The sequence below is a fragment of the Armigeres subalbatus genome, chromosome 3, assembly GCF_024139115.2.
Source record: "Armigeres subalbatus isolate Guangzhou_Male chromosome 3, GZ_Asu_2, whole genome shotgun sequence".
Taxonomy (NCBI): Eukaryota; Metazoa; Arthropoda; class Insecta; order Diptera; family Culicidae; genus Armigeres; species Armigeres subalbatus.
Genome location: NC_085141.1, coordinates 396,931,240 through 396,949,860, shown reverse-complemented (window position 1 = coordinate 396,949,860; position 18,621 = coordinate 396,931,240). Strand labels below are relative to the sequence as shown.

The 18,621-nt window shown below is 40.0% G+C and overlaps 1 protein-coding gene across 14 annotated transcripts in view; it reads left to right on the top strand.

Moving 5' to 3' along the window:
• LOC134226894 (protein O-mannosyl-transferase Tmtc3-like) overlaps positions 1-18,621 on the top strand; it is a 741,179-nt gene that overhangs the window by 458,486 nt on the left and 264,072 nt on the right. For all 14 annotated transcript variants that reach the window (XM_062707982.1, XM_062707987.1, XM_062707985.1 and 11 more), the window contains one exon: positions 16,489-16,604. In XM_062707982.1, the coding sequence (XP_062563966.1) occupies positions 16,489-16,604 (116 nt within the window). The remainder of the gene's footprint in view (positions 1-16,488; positions 16,605-18,621) is intronic.

Genomic DNA, 18,621 nt, shown 5'->3' with positions numbered 1-18,621 from the left:
CCGCCGCTATCAATGGTCTAGTTTAGTGGGTGTTCGCCGCCCTCGTCAAACTCCTCCGGTCAAATGCTACATCATACTAAGTGTATCGTTAGTTAGCTACTCGTTTATTTCCCAGGGTCCTCTCGATGTCCGAAGCTCCATTTCAAACGATTGTCGGTACCGCCATCAACTCATTCCCTGCTGGTGCTGATGAGCACGACAACGACTTCGATGTGGCCAACGACAACATCGTACGTGATGGACGACTGGGAGAGCGTGTCAGAGAAAAAATAGGTGTGGATCAGAACTGTCGGATTGGTTCTACTGGGGCAGTGGTTCCCAAATGGGTGCTACGAGGGCCACCCGGTAGATGTTTGAATGACCGTCACGAAGAAATAGTTGTGCACTGTTCTACGAATGCGATGAAGCCATGGCCCACCCGGTTATGTCACCTGCTCGATTTGCGGAGTGATGGTCGGACTGGATGCTATCGATTTCTTACATAACGGTCATTTGTCGATTAATGGTGGCGATAAATTACGATTATGGCTCTCGGGAATTGCTTTCTCGTGAGGAGGACTTTTGGAAAGCTTATCTCGATCAGCACGAAATCGGCCAGCAGCAAGCAGTGGAATTAATGAATGACTCTTTCCATTGAATCCAGCTTGGACGAGGCGTTCGTACTCGGAAATTGATTCAGACTTTTGGGGTCTCCATCAATTTCTCAGAAGAGGGAATCCAGATTACAGGTTGATAATCAGCAATAATCGGCATTTGCGGGTAGATACGCTTCTGGAATTTCCATCATAAACGAAGTACTCAGAATCATAAATCACTATCTGGTGATTTCGAATGGGAGAAAAACTTGTGTTACACTTTTACGCGTTCTCATGTGTGAGCAATATTTTCCCATGACAGCCCATTGCAATGTCATACAATGTTATCAAGTGCCGTTGAATCTTGACGATGGATTACTGGGACACATAATGAAGCAGTCCTGTTCTATGAAAAAGGCCCGAGACCATAACGGATGATACCGTATCGCAGTCGATGATGCATTGTAGACCAGAAAATAATAAGAATAAAAAAGTAGGACAAATCTTGTTGGCAAACGACAGCAACGTAAGTACTTTCAAATGAACGTGGAAATTACAAACATTTGTTATCTCATACCGGTAAAATATGCTAGTAATTGGATTTAAAAAACAAATTTAAATCTAAATTCAATTCTAAGTGAAAATTTTTATTTCATGGGTGGCCGTCAATTTGAACTTAAACATAGACTTGGGCTTCGGCGTTTTTATATCAAAACTATTCACACGCTTTAATTGTCCCGTATTTGAAATGAAATCTGTAATGTATTTCACAACCGAAAACCGCTGCACATTCCTGTGCAACAATTTCTCTAACATCCAATGCAAACGATGATGGGATTGGGGATGCCATCTGCAGCACTCGTTACAATGTGCAACCCCCACAAAACGAGAACATCGAGCAGAAATTCATATACTTTAACTGGAGATCAGGGTGGCTTGAAACGTCACTCATTTACATTTTTATAAACAAATCGACCAACATTTGGAATAACGCTCCATCGAAAGAACCAGTTAGAATGCTTAAAAATGATCGTAGATCCTATCTTTCCCACCAACTTGACGAACCACCCTCGCTCGATCGGAACTGAAGCTACAGACGGGTAGCGATCCGGAGGGGCCATGGAATGACATCCCAGTTTAAGGGCTATGAGAAAGTCAATTTGAACAGATCGCTCTCGTCCCCGCCGTCGTCACCGTTGTCGTTGAAGTACAGAGCCAACATGGGAGAAATAAACGTGTGTCGTAAAGATTTTACTTCGCCTGAGCCTTTGCATCGCCACACACACACCGGTACGAAACCTACGAATCGAAAGCACCGGAAAAGCTCTGTCGAGCGATGGTTTTGCGGCGTAAAGGTGGGTATTCTGCTCAGCTGTTACAACCTCTTTCCGGCGCTGGAAATTGCTTTATTTCTGCAAAATTTCAAGTGCCGCTCGTGTGCCTGTTCGGCAAACGTGCGAAATAAGACTCTAGGAGCGCAGATGGATCGCGTGGGGGGCTGAAAGGTGGGAGTTTAGGTGTTTGGAGCTGGAAATTGTCACGTAATTTCCCAGGACTTAAATTGATTACGGCCAAGGAGATACTGCTAACGGAGGGATAGGGAACACAATTTGGAAGAGTGTGAAATTTAACCACTTTTCCACTTTGTTGAATTATGAGCGAATGGATATGGGTGCTCGAGGTAGAGGTGGAGAGGACTCTGTCTGCAAGGTATTCAGTGTGCATAAAATCCCAGCTTTATGGAAGGTTTGTTTGATGTCGTTTGATGGTGTTTTCATTGCCGGGTTTATGACTAGTGGAATGGAATATTATTCTGCTCAAATAACACAGGTGCTTGTGAGAGGGTGTTACCGTGATTTCTATGAGAAAGAAGAACCATGCAAAATCGGAACAATGTATCCTATTTGACTGATGGTGTGCCCATGATGTGTTCAATTAAAAAATTCTAGCCATGTAGTTAGCATGTCCGTGTTGTTCATTTCGAAAGTTGATAGATAGATGAACACTTATGTTTCTAACCCATAACACTTGGTAGACATCTTTTAGGGTGGTTCAAACAATCGTTTTTGCTCCACCACGCTCATTCGATTCTGTCTCATGTTATGAGTGTCTTCCTTAAATATGAGTTGATTTGAATAAAATCTGACTTGGCTCAAACTGTTTAAAGTTTGTATGGAAATTAGTATGAGGAAATTATTGTTTTCATTGTACTGATTATAACAATTCCCTAATCAACGTAGGCAAAAAGATAACCTTCAAACTAGTGGTAATTTTCTGGAGCTAATTTCGTAACTACTCGAATAATTCCAGGCCTATGATAGGATGCGCCATTATTGTGTAAGACCTTACAATTTTGCAATCTTACAATATTGGTATAAAGCTTACTAAAAAAGGAATCATTACCAGGTTTACTGATATTATTGAGTGTCAGTAGAGGGTCCACAAACTCAATCATTTCCAGCTTACCACAGATAAGCAAGATAGTAAAGCCTATTTTACAGTTATGGTATTAGATGCAGTAAATTGAGCTTTCGTAACGATGCACAGGCTTTTTACAAAATGAATAAAAATGCGAGTGTTACAAATATGCGATCATGGGCAGTTCAGTGGTTCCGAAGAAATCAACCATAAAATCGACAAAAAAACGACAGCATTTCCCCCCTGAGGAAGGAAAAATCCCCGTGTCGAAACCATGGGTAAATAACATACTCGTTTCACTAAATAAAAGACTGAGAAGCCGTTTATTACTAAAATACCATAGAAACAGGTGTCACACAAACAGTACATTGAAGTTTATTTTATTGGCCAAAATTAAAAACTTTCTAACACCCAATTGAAGCGATTTGGATAGGAGGAGTGGGTCTACCAACTTCCGATTGTTAACATTTCGTGTATAAAGGGCGGTCTTTTCCCCCCATCTGGAAAACGGTCAATCTGGAAAGACGAGCTCGGTGGTCTAGTGGCTACCGCTTATGCCTTATAAGCAGGAGGTCGTGGGTTCAATTCCAGGCTCGTCCCTTTCCTACTTTGTATTTCTATCTTAGTTCTTTCTGTGTTTCACGTTCTACCAAAACGATTCCACACAATCCCAAATCCTCCCGAATTACGAATTGCTCAATGCTAATGCTAATCTGGAAAACGGTCAATCTGGAAAACGAGGGCTGGAAAGAGATTCTTTTCTTATCCCGTGGATTTCGCATAAGTGTCTCTGCTTATGGAACCACCGCACCCATTTTTTTCCTTCATATAGGAATTTGATGAAATTCAAACATTAATTTAAACTGGGTCAAATCGTTTGTCAGATATGACCAGTGGTATAATACGCAGCTGCCGTACTACAATAGATAGTAGTAGTATCATCATCATCATCATCAAAATCGAAAACTCTTTTTAATCTGAACAATTGAAAAATACAAAAAAAAAAATATCAAAGTACGCCATCTAAAGGCGGTCTTGGGCATTAAGACCAAAATAAAAGTTCCCCCTAATAATATAGAAATTTTCCATAAAAATTTAGGAGATTGCTAATAAAGGAATCAGTGTAAAAAGATGTTGTGATTTTAATTTCATGCACATATGTGGAGCATGAAAATAAACGGAAAGCTCAATTGATATGACTGCTCTTTTAAATCGAAATAAATTTGAACTGCGTTGCTTTTAAAATTCAATCAGGTTTGATTGAATATCGAATGCTTATTCGTTTATTAGGACCAGTTGCTATTTTACACGTCGTTGAATTTTCAAAACTATTAGCTGTGCAGGCATACCTCGATAGTACGTACACCTGCGTTATTTTAGTGTACGTACTATCGAAGCAAACAAAAAAATCCGAACAAAAATTTTTTATTTACTTTTTTTGTTTTTTTAAGGAGTAGATGAATGTTTATAAAACCACCTGGAAGCCAAAATTTTGATAGAAGGCTCTGTACTCTAAGCATATTTGCATTTGATATAGTACAGAACGGACCTACAGGACCCGGATTTTTTTAAATAGTGTCTACATGTAGCATTGAACAAAATCATCGTCGTTGTAAATGTGAGGCTATTTTTTTTTAAATATTGTATTTTAATGCTTCGGAACATCCATAAATTACGCAACATTTTCAGGAGTAACATTTATGCACGCAGTTTTGGGCTCCCACACTAAACTCCTGATTTGAGTGAAAAGTACCTAACATTAGGTACTTCCCAAGCAGCACAAATTGTTTCACTACTGAACATTTCACTGTGTTGCAACTATTCAGAAAGAAACGATCTTTGCGTATTTGCCATCAAATATAACTCTCTTGCAATCTAAAAAGCGCAAGAGGTGGAGCCTACGGAAACATCCTTCGATTGCAGTAAAATTGCAATATTGTTGCAAAATACTACAGCGCGAAAAAATAAAATAATAATATAAAACTGGATTCGATTTATGGATCTTGTGATTGGTAGTCCTTCACTCTACCACAGCACCATTCAACACTTCGAAGGGACTGCATGTTGACTCACCATAAAAACCATACGATTATGAAGTTTTGTACTCGGGTTTTCTGTTATTTGATTGCACCATCACAGGAAAAAAATTGAGTTGCGAAAACGTTGAACGATGCTAAATTAAACATGAAGACACACTCAACTTATCTGCACCATAATTTGAACAAACAATTAAATTTAGGAAGACGCATAAAAGTTGCATGGTAAAAAGTAAAGAGTTCTAGGATATGTAACAAATATAAAAAGAGTCAACATTTCACTCAAGAAAAAAATACAAGCGCTCAAAAAATAGCATTTTTGACATGCCCTCAAATAATCCGGATTATCTCCAAAGAAATCGGTTGATTTTTCACAGAGTTATTGTCATTTGAATTTCGATAAAATGTTGCCTGTCCCGATCATTCTGTCCAACCCCAGTAGTAGTAATATCATCATCATCATCAAAATCGAAACCTTTTTTAATTCTGAACAATTTAAAATTACAAAAAAATATCAAAGTACGCCATCTAAAGGCGGTCTTGGGCATTAAGACCAAATTAAAAAATCCCCCTAATAAAATAGAAATTTTCCATAAAGAATTAGGAAATTGCAAATAGAGAAATCAGGGTATGAGCAATACATTAATAAAAAATTTCCACAAATAATGCCAAGTTTCCACAAACAATTGAGAATTTTTCACAAAACAGAAATAAATTAGCACTTTTGAAAGCAAAAATTGCAATTATAAAAATAGAATTTTTCATAACGAAATCAAACTGTTCCACGGAAAAAACATAAGAACATAAATTGTAAATTTACATGAAAAGTTTAGTCACTAGATGAAATATCAACATCGCACAAATCTACCATGCGTCTCCATATGCTTTAATGCTTATATCATCATAGAGGGGAATTGTTCCGTTTTCCATTTCACTGAACATATATTCATCTCATCGCAAAACAAAGAAATACAGCACCAATCTCGTCACTTCTTTTTGATAACAAGCGTGCCCACTGCTGAAAAAATCACAAAAATAAGAAACAAACCAAATTCCTTTTCATTGCTCTGTTTTTGATGGGATGGAAATAGAAGCTATGCGATGAGGTGCCGAACCGTTCATTTACAACAGTTTTCAAAATTTCTGCTTATTTGTTTTTCCTGGGTGGCTCATTGTAATAACTTAGTATTTTAACATATATCTGAATATGCAATCATGCAAACATGCAAGTGACTTCGACGCCGTTGAAGCGATGATCCCTTTCCTGCTTTGTGACCAAACAATCTCGGAATTTTTCAATTCAAACAACAAACGCTAGTAACCAGTCTATTTTAGAGGTCGATAAATACAAATGCAACACATGACCATCGGGAATACTTTCTTAATTTTGTCGTCCAGCGTTTTTTTTGGTGGAACATTTTTATCATTTTATGGAAAAGAATACTTATTTTATGGAAAATTCTGCCAGTATTTTTATTTATATATCGATGTCAAAACATAAGTTTCAAGTAAGAAAAGGAATACTAAGAATTTGCAGATTTAATGTATGAAACATATTATACGATAGACCTTACGGTCTGTGAGAAGCTCAAAACTAATCGACCTAAACGTCAGGAGTTTATGCAAATCATCTACTATAACCTCCTTCCATCGCTTATTGTTGTTATTGCGTCCTTGGTCCTCGAACATCAGCACTATTCAAACCCCAAGCATATTGATTTGTCACTGCATATCAAATTCCAACCTCAGAAACGTAAGCGCACCATCAAGATGATTATACAACAAAATCACAAATCAGCCATCTTGGAAACCACTTGCTTTTCCAAACTTTGTTTAGAAGCATGAGTTCAGAAAATTATAATTCGCATAGGGCTGAAACAATGGTAGAACATTTGCTTACATATGCTGGACAATCGACTTAAATATCAGCACTGTTCGTTAATTATTGTGTCAATTTTGAACTATTGAACATGTGGTTCATTTAAAATTTCAACACGGGATCTTTGCTTTAGTTCCCAGGGAAGTTCCCACGGAGATTCGGCAATGTCTCCGCCCGCTCCAGTATAGCTTACACAACTAATGTATACAGAGCGCATCCTTTTTCTTCTGTGTTATAAATACACGCTGGTGGGCCTATGCACTGCACAAGCAGCTCGAGAAAATATAATTTCACTTTGTAAGACTCTAATTTTGTAGCCCCGGAACAGTTCAATTCCTGAAGGGAACTGGCCTAAGCCCCTAGCTGCGAAGGCCTAACTTTGATTTTAATTTTAACAAAGACTTTCATTCAAACGGCAAATAACACTTACGGGTGGATGAATAGCTGGCTTTCAAAAGCAGGGGGCCGACGGCTGTACGACTAGGTACCCGGCGGGTGGCTAGGTAGGCAACGGGTTTCCGAACAAACCAGGCGATTAACGATGTGGTAGACGGGCCGCGTTGCAGAATGCGGCCGCCGGGAAGCTGTTCTGTAATGCGGCCAACGGGTGATCGAGGTTGTAGGATCCCAGTAGCCATTGCTATATGAAGATCTATGACTAAATATGATTGTCAATAAACTAATCATTATTATCCAAACTACCAAGCGATCAAGACGTGTTTTCTCTCCTACATTTTGGCGACGAGGATCAATTGGAAAATTTATTTCGGAGCGATGGCTTGGCCAATGGTAGATATTCAAAATGATGTTTGCTGTCGGAAAAAAAACGGACCACAAAGTTTTCCTGAGAGGAAAGGATACTTGGTACTCTGAGGAAAGATTTCTCGTTGAATTTTGACACTACTCTTAGGGATGAAGTACTCTTTAAGAAATAATGTTCTTTTTGGGGAACCCGGAGCCAGTGATCAAGTCTATGAGACTGTAATATGAATGAAATCTCAGAGTACAAGTGTGAAACCTCTTCACTGAATGTTTCGAATAAAATGCGAGATTGATAAAATCTCACGGGCCATGGTTGTAGGAGAGTGGTTGTGATCGTTGAAGTTGAAGAGGTCAGTTATTGATACTCTTATTTCAATGAGCCCTTCCTAAACCGATGGTAATACTCTGTGCAAGATACCAAGAAAGGTTGAGCAGGAGGAAAACCCGAAAGTCGTAAACATAACTTGTGTGGGTAGCTCAGTTGCATAATGATAATAATTTACGTCTACCGTTTCCTATCCTCGGTGGCATTTAACATTCCAAAACATTCCTAAAATAGGTGAACCATCTTATACCGCCGTTTGTCGAAGATGCAGAAGGCTCGACTGCATTACGCTGGGAGAAATGGCGAGAACATTTCGATGCGTATTTGACGTGGAAGGATGTCGATGACCACGAAGAAAAATTCAAATCCTTGATATTGTTCGGTGGTCCGGATGTCCCCAAAATAATATCAAAAATTCAAATTGATGAAGACCTTGTTTTGGGAAATCGATATCAAATAGCGACGCGAATGCTCGACGAATATTTTGTCCCACGAATGTCAAAAGCGTATGAAAGGCAGAAGTTTCGTCAAATGCTATCGAGTTCAAACGAGAAACTTGACACTTTTATTATTCGACTGAAAAACAAGCGACCTACTGTGATTTTGGTGACCAAACTGATAACATGCTAGTAGACCAGGTGATTGCTACAACGAAAAATATACAACTTCGACGTAAATTTCTGGAAAAAGATTATACGCTCGATCAGGTGCTAACCTTAGGGCGCACACACGAGTCTGTTGATCTGCAACTTGCTGCCTGGGATACCGCAACGAAATCGAAAATGGAACCTGCTGATCTTATTAATGAATCCATTCTTAAAGTCAACACCGGAAGAAAGTTTCATGCTCGTACAAGATGCACCCGATGTGACAACCAACACTCATCAAGCGATCCGACCTGTCCAGCGAAGATGCAGAAATGTCGAAGCTGTGGAGTAGTTGGACACTTTGCACGATGTTGTTTCCTAAAGAAGAAAAAGGCGAGGCCAACCGAAAACGCGGAAATCCCCAAGAAGAAACGATTCGTCCGTGAAGTACATGAAACTGTCCCAGAAAATAATGAAGATGATGTTTTCGACCTATTCCATCTTGGCGGTAAACGAACAGCTAAAATCGATGTTGGAGGAGTACCTGTGGCGTTTGTAATCGACACTGGTGCCGATGAAGATATTCTGAGTGAAGAGGATTGGCGTATCCTGAAAAACTTTGGATTCGAAGCATATACGATCAAAAAGGGTAGCAGCAAAACCTTCAACAGTTATGGCTCCAACAAACCGCTCACAGTGCTAGGAGAAGTTGAAACCGATGTGAAGTACGATGGCAAGACACGAAGAACTAAATTCTTCGTAATCCGTGATGGAAGGTGAAGTATGCGCAAACCGAACGCGAAGCCCTAGCTCTCGTATGGGCATGCGAAAAGTTCCATTATTATCTATACGGAAAATATTTTTGGTTGGTCACCGACCATAAGCCATTGGTTGCCATTTTTGGTGAAAGATTAAAGCCTTCACCACGAATTGAAAGATGGAAACTACGGTTGATGGCTTATGATTATAAAGTCATGTATCGTCCTGGTAAAAACAATATAGCCGATCCATTGTCTCGGTTGTGTCAATCCATTCCAGACAGAGGGAATTGTTTCGATGAGGAATCAGAGAGAATCATCAGAGCTGTAGCTACCGATTCGTGCCCGATTTCAATAACCGTCGATGACATAATCGCTGCCACAAAAATGGACATAGAACTGCAAGAACTAATTAAATGGTTACCATTTCCACCGCGACGATGGCCCAAGACTTTACATAGATATAGGAAGATAAGTGATGGTCTGACTAGCGACGGTAGCTTACTTCTGAAGGACCAAAGAATCGTGATACCAAGGATTTTGCAGAACCGTATTTTACAGCTTGCACATAACCCTCACTTGGGTGCATCATCTATGAAACGAAGATTGAGATCAAAAGTATGGTGGACTCGCATGGATCAAATGGTAGATAGCTTTGTTCAAGACTGTACAGAATGTGTATTAGTGTCAGAGCCAAACACTGAACCAATATCAAGGATAGAAGTACCTAACAGGCCATGGGAAAAGGTAGCAGTTGATTTCACTGAAGTTATAGACGGACTGCATCTTCTAGTAATCACGGATTATTTTTCAAGATATCTTGAAACAGTAATCGTCACATCAATGACAGCAAAGAATACAGTGACTAAACTGCGTGAAGTTTTTGCAAGATTCGGTTACCCTGAAAACCTTGTTTGTGACAATGGACAGCCATTTTCTTCAGAAGAATTCTCAAATTTTTGTCGCTTGAACGGGATAACCATAAACCACACGGTACCATATACCCCATTCCAAAATGGATTAGTTGAAAGGCAAAACCGCACATTACTCAAAACAATTCGGATCAGTGTCACAATGGGTCGAAACTGGAGAACAGACTTACAAGATTTCTTACACGCCTATCGTGCTACACCACACACAATTACGAATTATTCACCATCTGAACTTATGTTCGGCTGGAATATACGTGACAAAATACCAGGAAATCAGAGAAAAGTAAATGTTAATCAAGCAATGGAAAATGATAGATTAGCCAAGGAAAAGGGAAGAAATTACACAAATAAGAAACGACGGGCTAAGATGTCAAACATTGATGTTGGGGACACAGTTGTTATTAAAAACTTAGTCAAAAAGAACAAACTAACACCTACATTCAATCCTCAACAATATTTGGTTACAAAGAGAGAAGGAACAAGATTGCATCTGCAGAATAAAGATACCGGAGTAGTCTGTAATAGGCATGTCAACCATGCGAAGAAAATAATTTGTCAGAATCCTCTTCTTAATCAAAACTCCCTGACTCAGAATTTTCTCCAAAATGGTATTTCAATTGAATCTATCATATCTTTTAAATTTAAAGAAATATTATTAATACGATCTATTGCAGATGGTCTAGATGTCGAAATCACAGCCACACCTCAATCAAACAAGGAGCAACAAAAGAACCGGACAGCAAATCGGAAACGATCTAGTGAAGCTCCAATAACAGAAGTGCAGAGAGCAACTGGAAGATTAAAAGAAACCAGCTCATTTAGATGATTATAAACTATATAAATTAAATTCAAACTAAATAATTATAATAAATATTAAGTAATGAAAAAAGGGAGAGAATGTAGGATCCCAGTAGCCATTGCTATATGAAGATCTATGACTAAATATGATTGTCAATAAACTAATCATTATTATCCAAACTACCAAGCGATCAAGACGTGTTTTCTCTCCTACAGAGGTGGCCGTCGATCGGTTGAACGATGCGGGAGCCAACGGATGGCTAAGTGGTGATGCGGCTAGCGGGCGATAAAGTCGTCACCGGACGATGATGTGACCGACGCTTTGCCAGACAGTGATGCAGCCAACGGGGTGGTAAAGCGGCCACCAAGTGACGGCAACCGGTTCTCTGTCGACACTATGGTCGACTGGTTGTCGGACGATATTGTAGCCGACGGGTGCCTTGGCGGGAATCGAATGTAGCTGACGGGTCCTTAGCGATGGTGCAGCCGGCGGGTGGCTTGACGGTGGTCTAGCGGGCTACGAGTCCTGAACCGGCGGTGGGAGGCCGGGCGAGGATCTAGCCGACGTGTATTCGAATGATGATGCGGTCGTACCAGCAATGGCGGCCGACAGCCGACAGAAGTGTTAATGTGGCTGAACAGGGAAATTGTAACCGGGGTAGCTCTCCGGTTTACCCCCTAAAAGCGGCCGAATAGAAAAACGCTGGTGTAGAAATTCATAACCAGGTAGCTGCGATGACGTGGCAGTCAAATGACATGCATTGCTGGTGGAAAGGCACGCCGAAAACCACTCTTGAAATCACAAGCACTACTTTCCATCATCAAACCACAAGACAGACTGCTCATCAATCGCCCTGGTTTTGTTTGTCTCTGTTCGGGCTTGGGTACTCATTCTTCACAAGCGCGCGTTTGGTCTTTCCTCACTTCAATCACACGGGTAGAGGTTGCTCACTCGCCTGGTTTGCGTTTCGATCACCCACCCCATAAATTTAAATTCACCGTTTGAAAAAGCAAAAAAACTTCACGCTTTAATTATTTAAGTATGACAATTAAATGTTACCGCTGGTAACAACTTATTCAATGATTTTGCGTATTCGTATTCAAGCATAATTGCTCTATGATGTAAATAACATGTGCATTTGTGCATTTGTATCAGATTTCCTTTCGTATGCTTAATCACTACATGTGCATCAGATTTATTCACATTTAGACAAGTTTCTGGGAAACTATTAACTCACTAGGATTCATTCTTTCAGAAGTTTTTGTAACTAATTTTCAAATGGTTATAGCTCATGGGTTTTTCATGAGATTTTCTCAGTTTTCTTTACCATCTCTTAGCCATATCTTCAAGTTGCTTGGCATTACTAAATATGTGTTCAATTTCTCGCTAGAGCTGCGGGAGGTAAGACAACGAAATGCAATGTAGATACTGTACTGCATTACCGCACATGATATTAATCCTAGAATAATGATGCAAACATTGGTACAACGTATCGACACGTTTACTGATGCTGGAGCCAGCGGTGAATCTGAACACGAGAACGCATGTTCGTGTTCAAAACGTTTTGAATACTGCACACTGTTCAGGAGCACATAGCAACTTGAATCCTAGGAAAACAAATTCAAACGACGGCATGCTACACATTTTTCGGCTAGTAATGGAACACGTGATCATCTAACGGATAGAAATCAAGCATGCTCGTATGTTTTTGCATAGTTCCAAATCTAAGGAATCTTAGTAACCATGATCGTTTTGCTTGCGTACCAACCCAGTGCACACTGAACTGTGTTCAGAGTTCAAAACTTAGAACACCAAGGTACGCTCTTGGCTCATGTTATGTTCAGGATGCATCTCTGGCTGGAGCACACAATTCCGGACAATGACATTGTGGCTGTCGTAGCTCTTGAGTATTGAAGTTGGTAACCTCGTCGTCTAGCAACACATTCAGCTTTTTAAGTGAACCTTTTGATGCATTTTGCGTTCTGCTATTCTGATCACAGCCTCCTAAAGCCTGGGCCCTTACCTGGAGGTACTGTATAACCTTTTTTATGCTCCCTCTTTTTACGCCCTGTAGGAGCGTAAACAAAGTGTCAAGCATTTATATGAGAAAAAATTGGATTAGTTTCGGAGGTTGTTTTCAGATGATCTATGTACTGCGTATGCTCTAGGAAGAAAATTTGTGCTTGCATGCAAAGTGGTATTACCTGTTGTCATGGGTTGCAGGTAGTCTACGAACTCCATAGATTCAAGTTATGTGCATCAACCTCCGTAATGGAGGCAGTTATTGAAGAATAAACCTCTTGTGTGACCCCTTCTTAGTATATGTTTGTATTCCAAATAATTTTTGTTGTTGACGTTGGCTCCAGATTGTTTACAAACTCCATAGAGTCAAGGTCTGTGGACCGATCTCCTGAATGGTAGCAGTTATTGAAGAACAGACAAGTTGTGTGACCCCTTCTTGGTATATGTTTGAATTTGACGTAATTCTTGTTGTTGTCGTGAGTTCCAGGTAGTCTGTGGATCAACAGCCGAAATGGAGGCAGTTATCGAAGAGCAAACAAGTTGTCCATAGAGTCAAGGACTACGCATCAACCCCCGTAATGAAGACAGTTATCGGAGAATTCACAAGTTGTTTGACCCCTACTAGGTATATGTTGGCATTCCAAGTAGTTCTTGGCAATGTAATTCGTTCCAAGTAGTCTACGGACTCCATAGAGTCAGGGTATTGGTTAATAAAACCCAAAAGATATCTGGTTATGTGTAGATCTTAAAACCTCTTCCAGGGTTTTCTTGGATGACTATGAATCTATGCAACGAACGCATTCTATTCTACGTACCACAAAGGGCATGTACCACATTTGAAATATTCCGAAAGATCTCTAGTTACGCGTGTAGATCTTAAGGCCTCTTCCAGGGTTTTCTTGGATGATCATGCACGTATGCAATGGTTGCATTCTATCCTATGTATCACAAAACACAGGTCCATGCTGCAGGAGGCTCTCAAAAAACTTTAAATACTTGAAAATGTTTATGAACGTCTTAGGGGCAAACCAGAGTAAACGCAGCGAGCAATGCGACGCGACAGTGCAATTTGACAGCCTGTTGATAATGATTGTTATTCTTTTGAGTGAGTCGCGTCGCATCGCTCGTTTACTTTTACTCTAGCTTGCCCCTTACTGTGAATCATCAAGGATTTGCACTACTTATAACTTCTTGCTTTCTAAGGTCTAAGCACTCAAACAATTGAACGACCACGATAACGAAAACAATTTGGACGACCCTAATACCGAAATTGGTAAAAGACACATCTTAAACCTAAAAGTAAGTTAAATATCAAACCTTGCTTACCTAAAAGATTGCAAACTTTTTTAAGCTCCAAATTCCAAATAGCGCACCCTTTTTTACGATCAAAATTTGAAATAACGCTCCCTCTTTTCACGCTCCCCCGTTTGAGGCGCAAAAAGAGGTTTTGCAGTACTGGGTGTCAAATCAGAATCCAAAATACGGGAATGTCGCCATCAACTCATGTATGACTTTTAATAGCTCAATCATCTTGCGATGCATTTTGGAGATTTGGCGACTCGAAAACTCTCCAGAAATTTCTCAATTTCACTGAAACATAAGCTAATTCACGATGAAATTTTGAAAATTTTAATTCAAGTAATACCCAGTAAAAATTCCAGAACCAATCAATCCCTTTCATGCATTCCCAACACGGACATCAGATCGATGTAAGATACGGGCTTTTTGGTCCACCGTAAGATTTTCATTGTGTATAGAACACTGCCGTGAATCACATATCTGTCCCATCTTTGCTGGGTTTCCTATTCATATGTGATAAATATGCGATTCACGGCAGAACACGCGCGTCGAACCGAATGGACTGTACCGCTGGTCCGGACGAAAACAAAACAAAACGAAGCAAGGCATGGAATCAACGATCGCGGCGCGCGGAAGACGATACCGAGGAAGTGGTAGCGGATGCGGTGGCAGTAAGGTAAGAAGAATATTATAAAGCTCAACAACAGCCAAAGCGGATAGATTCCCGTCTAACGCATTACAACACAAGCTCAACCAACGATCACTAGTCGTTAAGATTCAGACCGGCATCCGCCTCCTGCTGCCAAAACAAGCTGGTCAAGCATGCCTTCTGAAGGAATCAACATGAACGACTACGGAAGGTATACCAAAACGGTTCTTTTCAGGGCCACACTCGCAGAGATGATAGGCGACCATTATAGTAATTTGTGTGAAAATGATTTGTGACACCAAGTTCGGCGTTTATTTTTTATGCTGCTTTTCGTTTTACTGCTGTTAGTTAATAATTATTTTCCAGCGTCTTAGGGAAACATGTTACACGGTTTTAAAAAAATTATCTTCCTTTTACTTCCACTATTTTTTTTTTCGTGGCTACACAAATACGTATGTCGTCCACTACTTGTGGACATCTTCAGTGCCCAGAAAGCTGCTTTCCCACGTGCGCGTGCCATTTCGTTCGAGATGTCGTGAAGAACGGAGAGCGGTCCACCGGCGCTGAGATCTGTGGTCGTCGTCTTCAGTATCAGCAACACTCAAGTGAAATTTTCTCGCAACATTCGAACTATCGGTTGTCTGTTTATTTATGATGGAGTCTATGGCAGCAGCACAGTGGAGCACATTTCTGCAACGGTGACGTCTGAAATACCATCGATTTGGAATCATCAGTGAAAGCAGCTCTTAAGCAACAATTTTCTTGCAAATCCAAGCTATTCAGTGGTTGTTGTTAGTGATTTAATAGATGAATTGTTGAAAATCAATAGATTCTTTACAGGAGCACCATTCTATACAAGGGCAGGTTAATGCGAGATGAATAGTGTGCAAAGTGCAAAAAGCTATAATAATGTAGTTGTGCGTTTCATATGTGTGGACATCGGATTAGAAAATAAAAATGTTCAATATGCAAAGAATTGTTTCAAGCTTCATTGGAAAGGGTGTTCTTGCATCTCCAGCATTTCTGTTCTTATTTATGGATGAACAAATTTTCCAGTAGTGAAAATCGCCGCCTGTATTTTTTTAACGTAGCCAACCAACACCATACACATGATCCAATTATCACTATTAATAATTTTTACATGCGAAAATGTTCATGCCTGTTGCTGGCATTTATTAGGATATTAAAAATAATTCAAACTCCAAAAATAGTATCGTAAAAAAAATCAACAATATACTTAACACAGCAGCTAGTAACTAGTAGCGTTTTTGATGCTCATAGATGTTCAAAGTTTGAATGATTTCCATTAATTTGAATCAAGCATCCTTCACACTACGGTTCACTACACAAAACTCCAATTTATTCAAACAAAATCATTATTTGATAAAAGCAAAAATTGACTAGTGCACACTTTTACTAAACTTTCTCTCCTTCATTTCATTTCCAGGTTGGCGCTACCTGACGCTGGCAATGATCCTGGTGGCTACGGCAATGCTATGCAAGGAGCAGGGCATCACCATTACCGGCATCTGCGCCATCTACGAGATCTTCGTCGCCCAAAAGGTAGGCAAGCATCCTTCTTGACCGTGGTGCCGTGTCAGCCTTGTCGAGGCTGCAAATCCGAAAGATAAACACTGTCGATTCGTTTGTTATCTGTCCTGCGGGAGTGACACCGAAACAAATTGGATGGAGGCCATCGGAAAAAAGAAAGCCTCTTGACACAGATAAAAAAAATGTCGCACAGTGTTTTCTTCCATACAATTCAGGTATATTACTGTTAATGATATCATTGAATATTATTATTCCAATTAAGAAATATAAATCGGGTTTATTGAACATTATATTTCACTCGATAATTTTACCCGGTTTCATTCTTCATGGATACGCAGGTTTTTTTGAACCCATCAATCGCTAATTTTGTATAGTAAAGTATAACACAGAAAATGTCCCGTAATTAAATATTCACTCAATTATTGAAAGTTAGTTTTATCGATCAGTTTCTTAGTCCAACCATTAGTTAGTTTGAACTAACAAGAAAATAATTACAATAAAATTGACCTTAGGAGTTTTTACGATAACTCTCTACCAACAATAGAAATGAAACTTTCAACGAAATACTGACGTCCTGATTATCCTAAATGCCATTGAGATTCTCAAATGCAGGCCACACTCGATTTTTTTTCTGTGCTGGAAAGCCAAAATTAAGTGATTCATTTTAATCATTCTCCTGCGTCACCGCCGCCGCCGAGAGATTTCCTCGTCGGTACACCAGCAAAAAACAAGAACAGCAAATGCCTTTGAATTATTTCTTGGTCGACGCGAGCAAACACATTCACCAAAACCAACGACCAAATCCCCTGGCTCGTCAAAGGAGCGTCCACTTTGGCACCGAGCAGAAATCCGTCGCAAATTTGGGTCAACCGAGCGAGCTGCACTACCACTACTGGCTGGCCGAAATGAGCAAAACAGAACAATTTCAACAATTTTGGTCAATTTCTCCCGTCCCAAGTTTGCGTCGTCATCACCGGTGGTGGTGGTGGCCGTAGTCGGGTTGGCATCCGTACGGGATGAGATTCACCGCGAAGAAAAAAAAAACCGTATATAGAATACCACCGCATTCCAGTGGGAGGTTTTTGTTTAGTCCGGCCTGTTTCGCATTTTCCCAGGATTCACTTTGCCGGCGAGCAGAAAGAAAAATGAAAACATTTTCATTTGGTGGCCCCGGGAGAAATTTTAATCACAATTTTGTCGTGGACTATGTATTTATGGTGACGGTTGTTGTCTAATCGTTCTGCTTTCGGATAGAACATTGTTTAGGTTTACTTGCAAGTGCTTTTTTGTGATTTTCTTCTAGGAATGCAATCAAGAAGGTATATTTTTTGAAATCTGGTAAATTTTGTCAAGGAACATGTACGTTGTATTTTTGCTAAAAGCCTTTTCAACTGCAGTTTGCTTCGTCACTTGAAAATAATTCGACAAAGGATTTTCCGATGGAACCTGAAACATAAACAAACCAAAAAACATACCAACATATTCCGCAACGCATACGAGTGGGACATGCAGCACAATCCAACCGTACGGCTATGCAGTTCCTATAGAAAATTCACAACAACGTTAATGACTTCCGCCGCATAAACCTGTCTCGTGGCTGAAAGCCCTTGCTCACCCACGTACCTTTTCGAACCGAATGCAGGCGATCGATTCAAGACTCTCAGTGGGATAAGTGTTGTTTGCATGTGAAAGCTTAACGAACAGGAGGTGGGTCTTTGTGTAACAGACCGACTAAAAGTGGTTTGTTTGGATGACGAAAAAAATTTCCTGCTATAAGTCCAGGGTGGTATCAAGAAAGGGCTCGCATAGAATGATGCCCAGCCCTGGATACATCATACAGATAGAGATATATTCTGAGACTTACTTTGCTTAGGAAATTACTTTTTATCTTCATACTCATAATTCAAAATATTTCTATCATGTTTACTTACATAGCTGGCGGCCTAGCAGAATTCTTCAAACATGTTTAAGTATGTGTCGAGCACAGGATGGTTCACATTTTTGCAGCAGCGGCCTTACTTTGTACGGA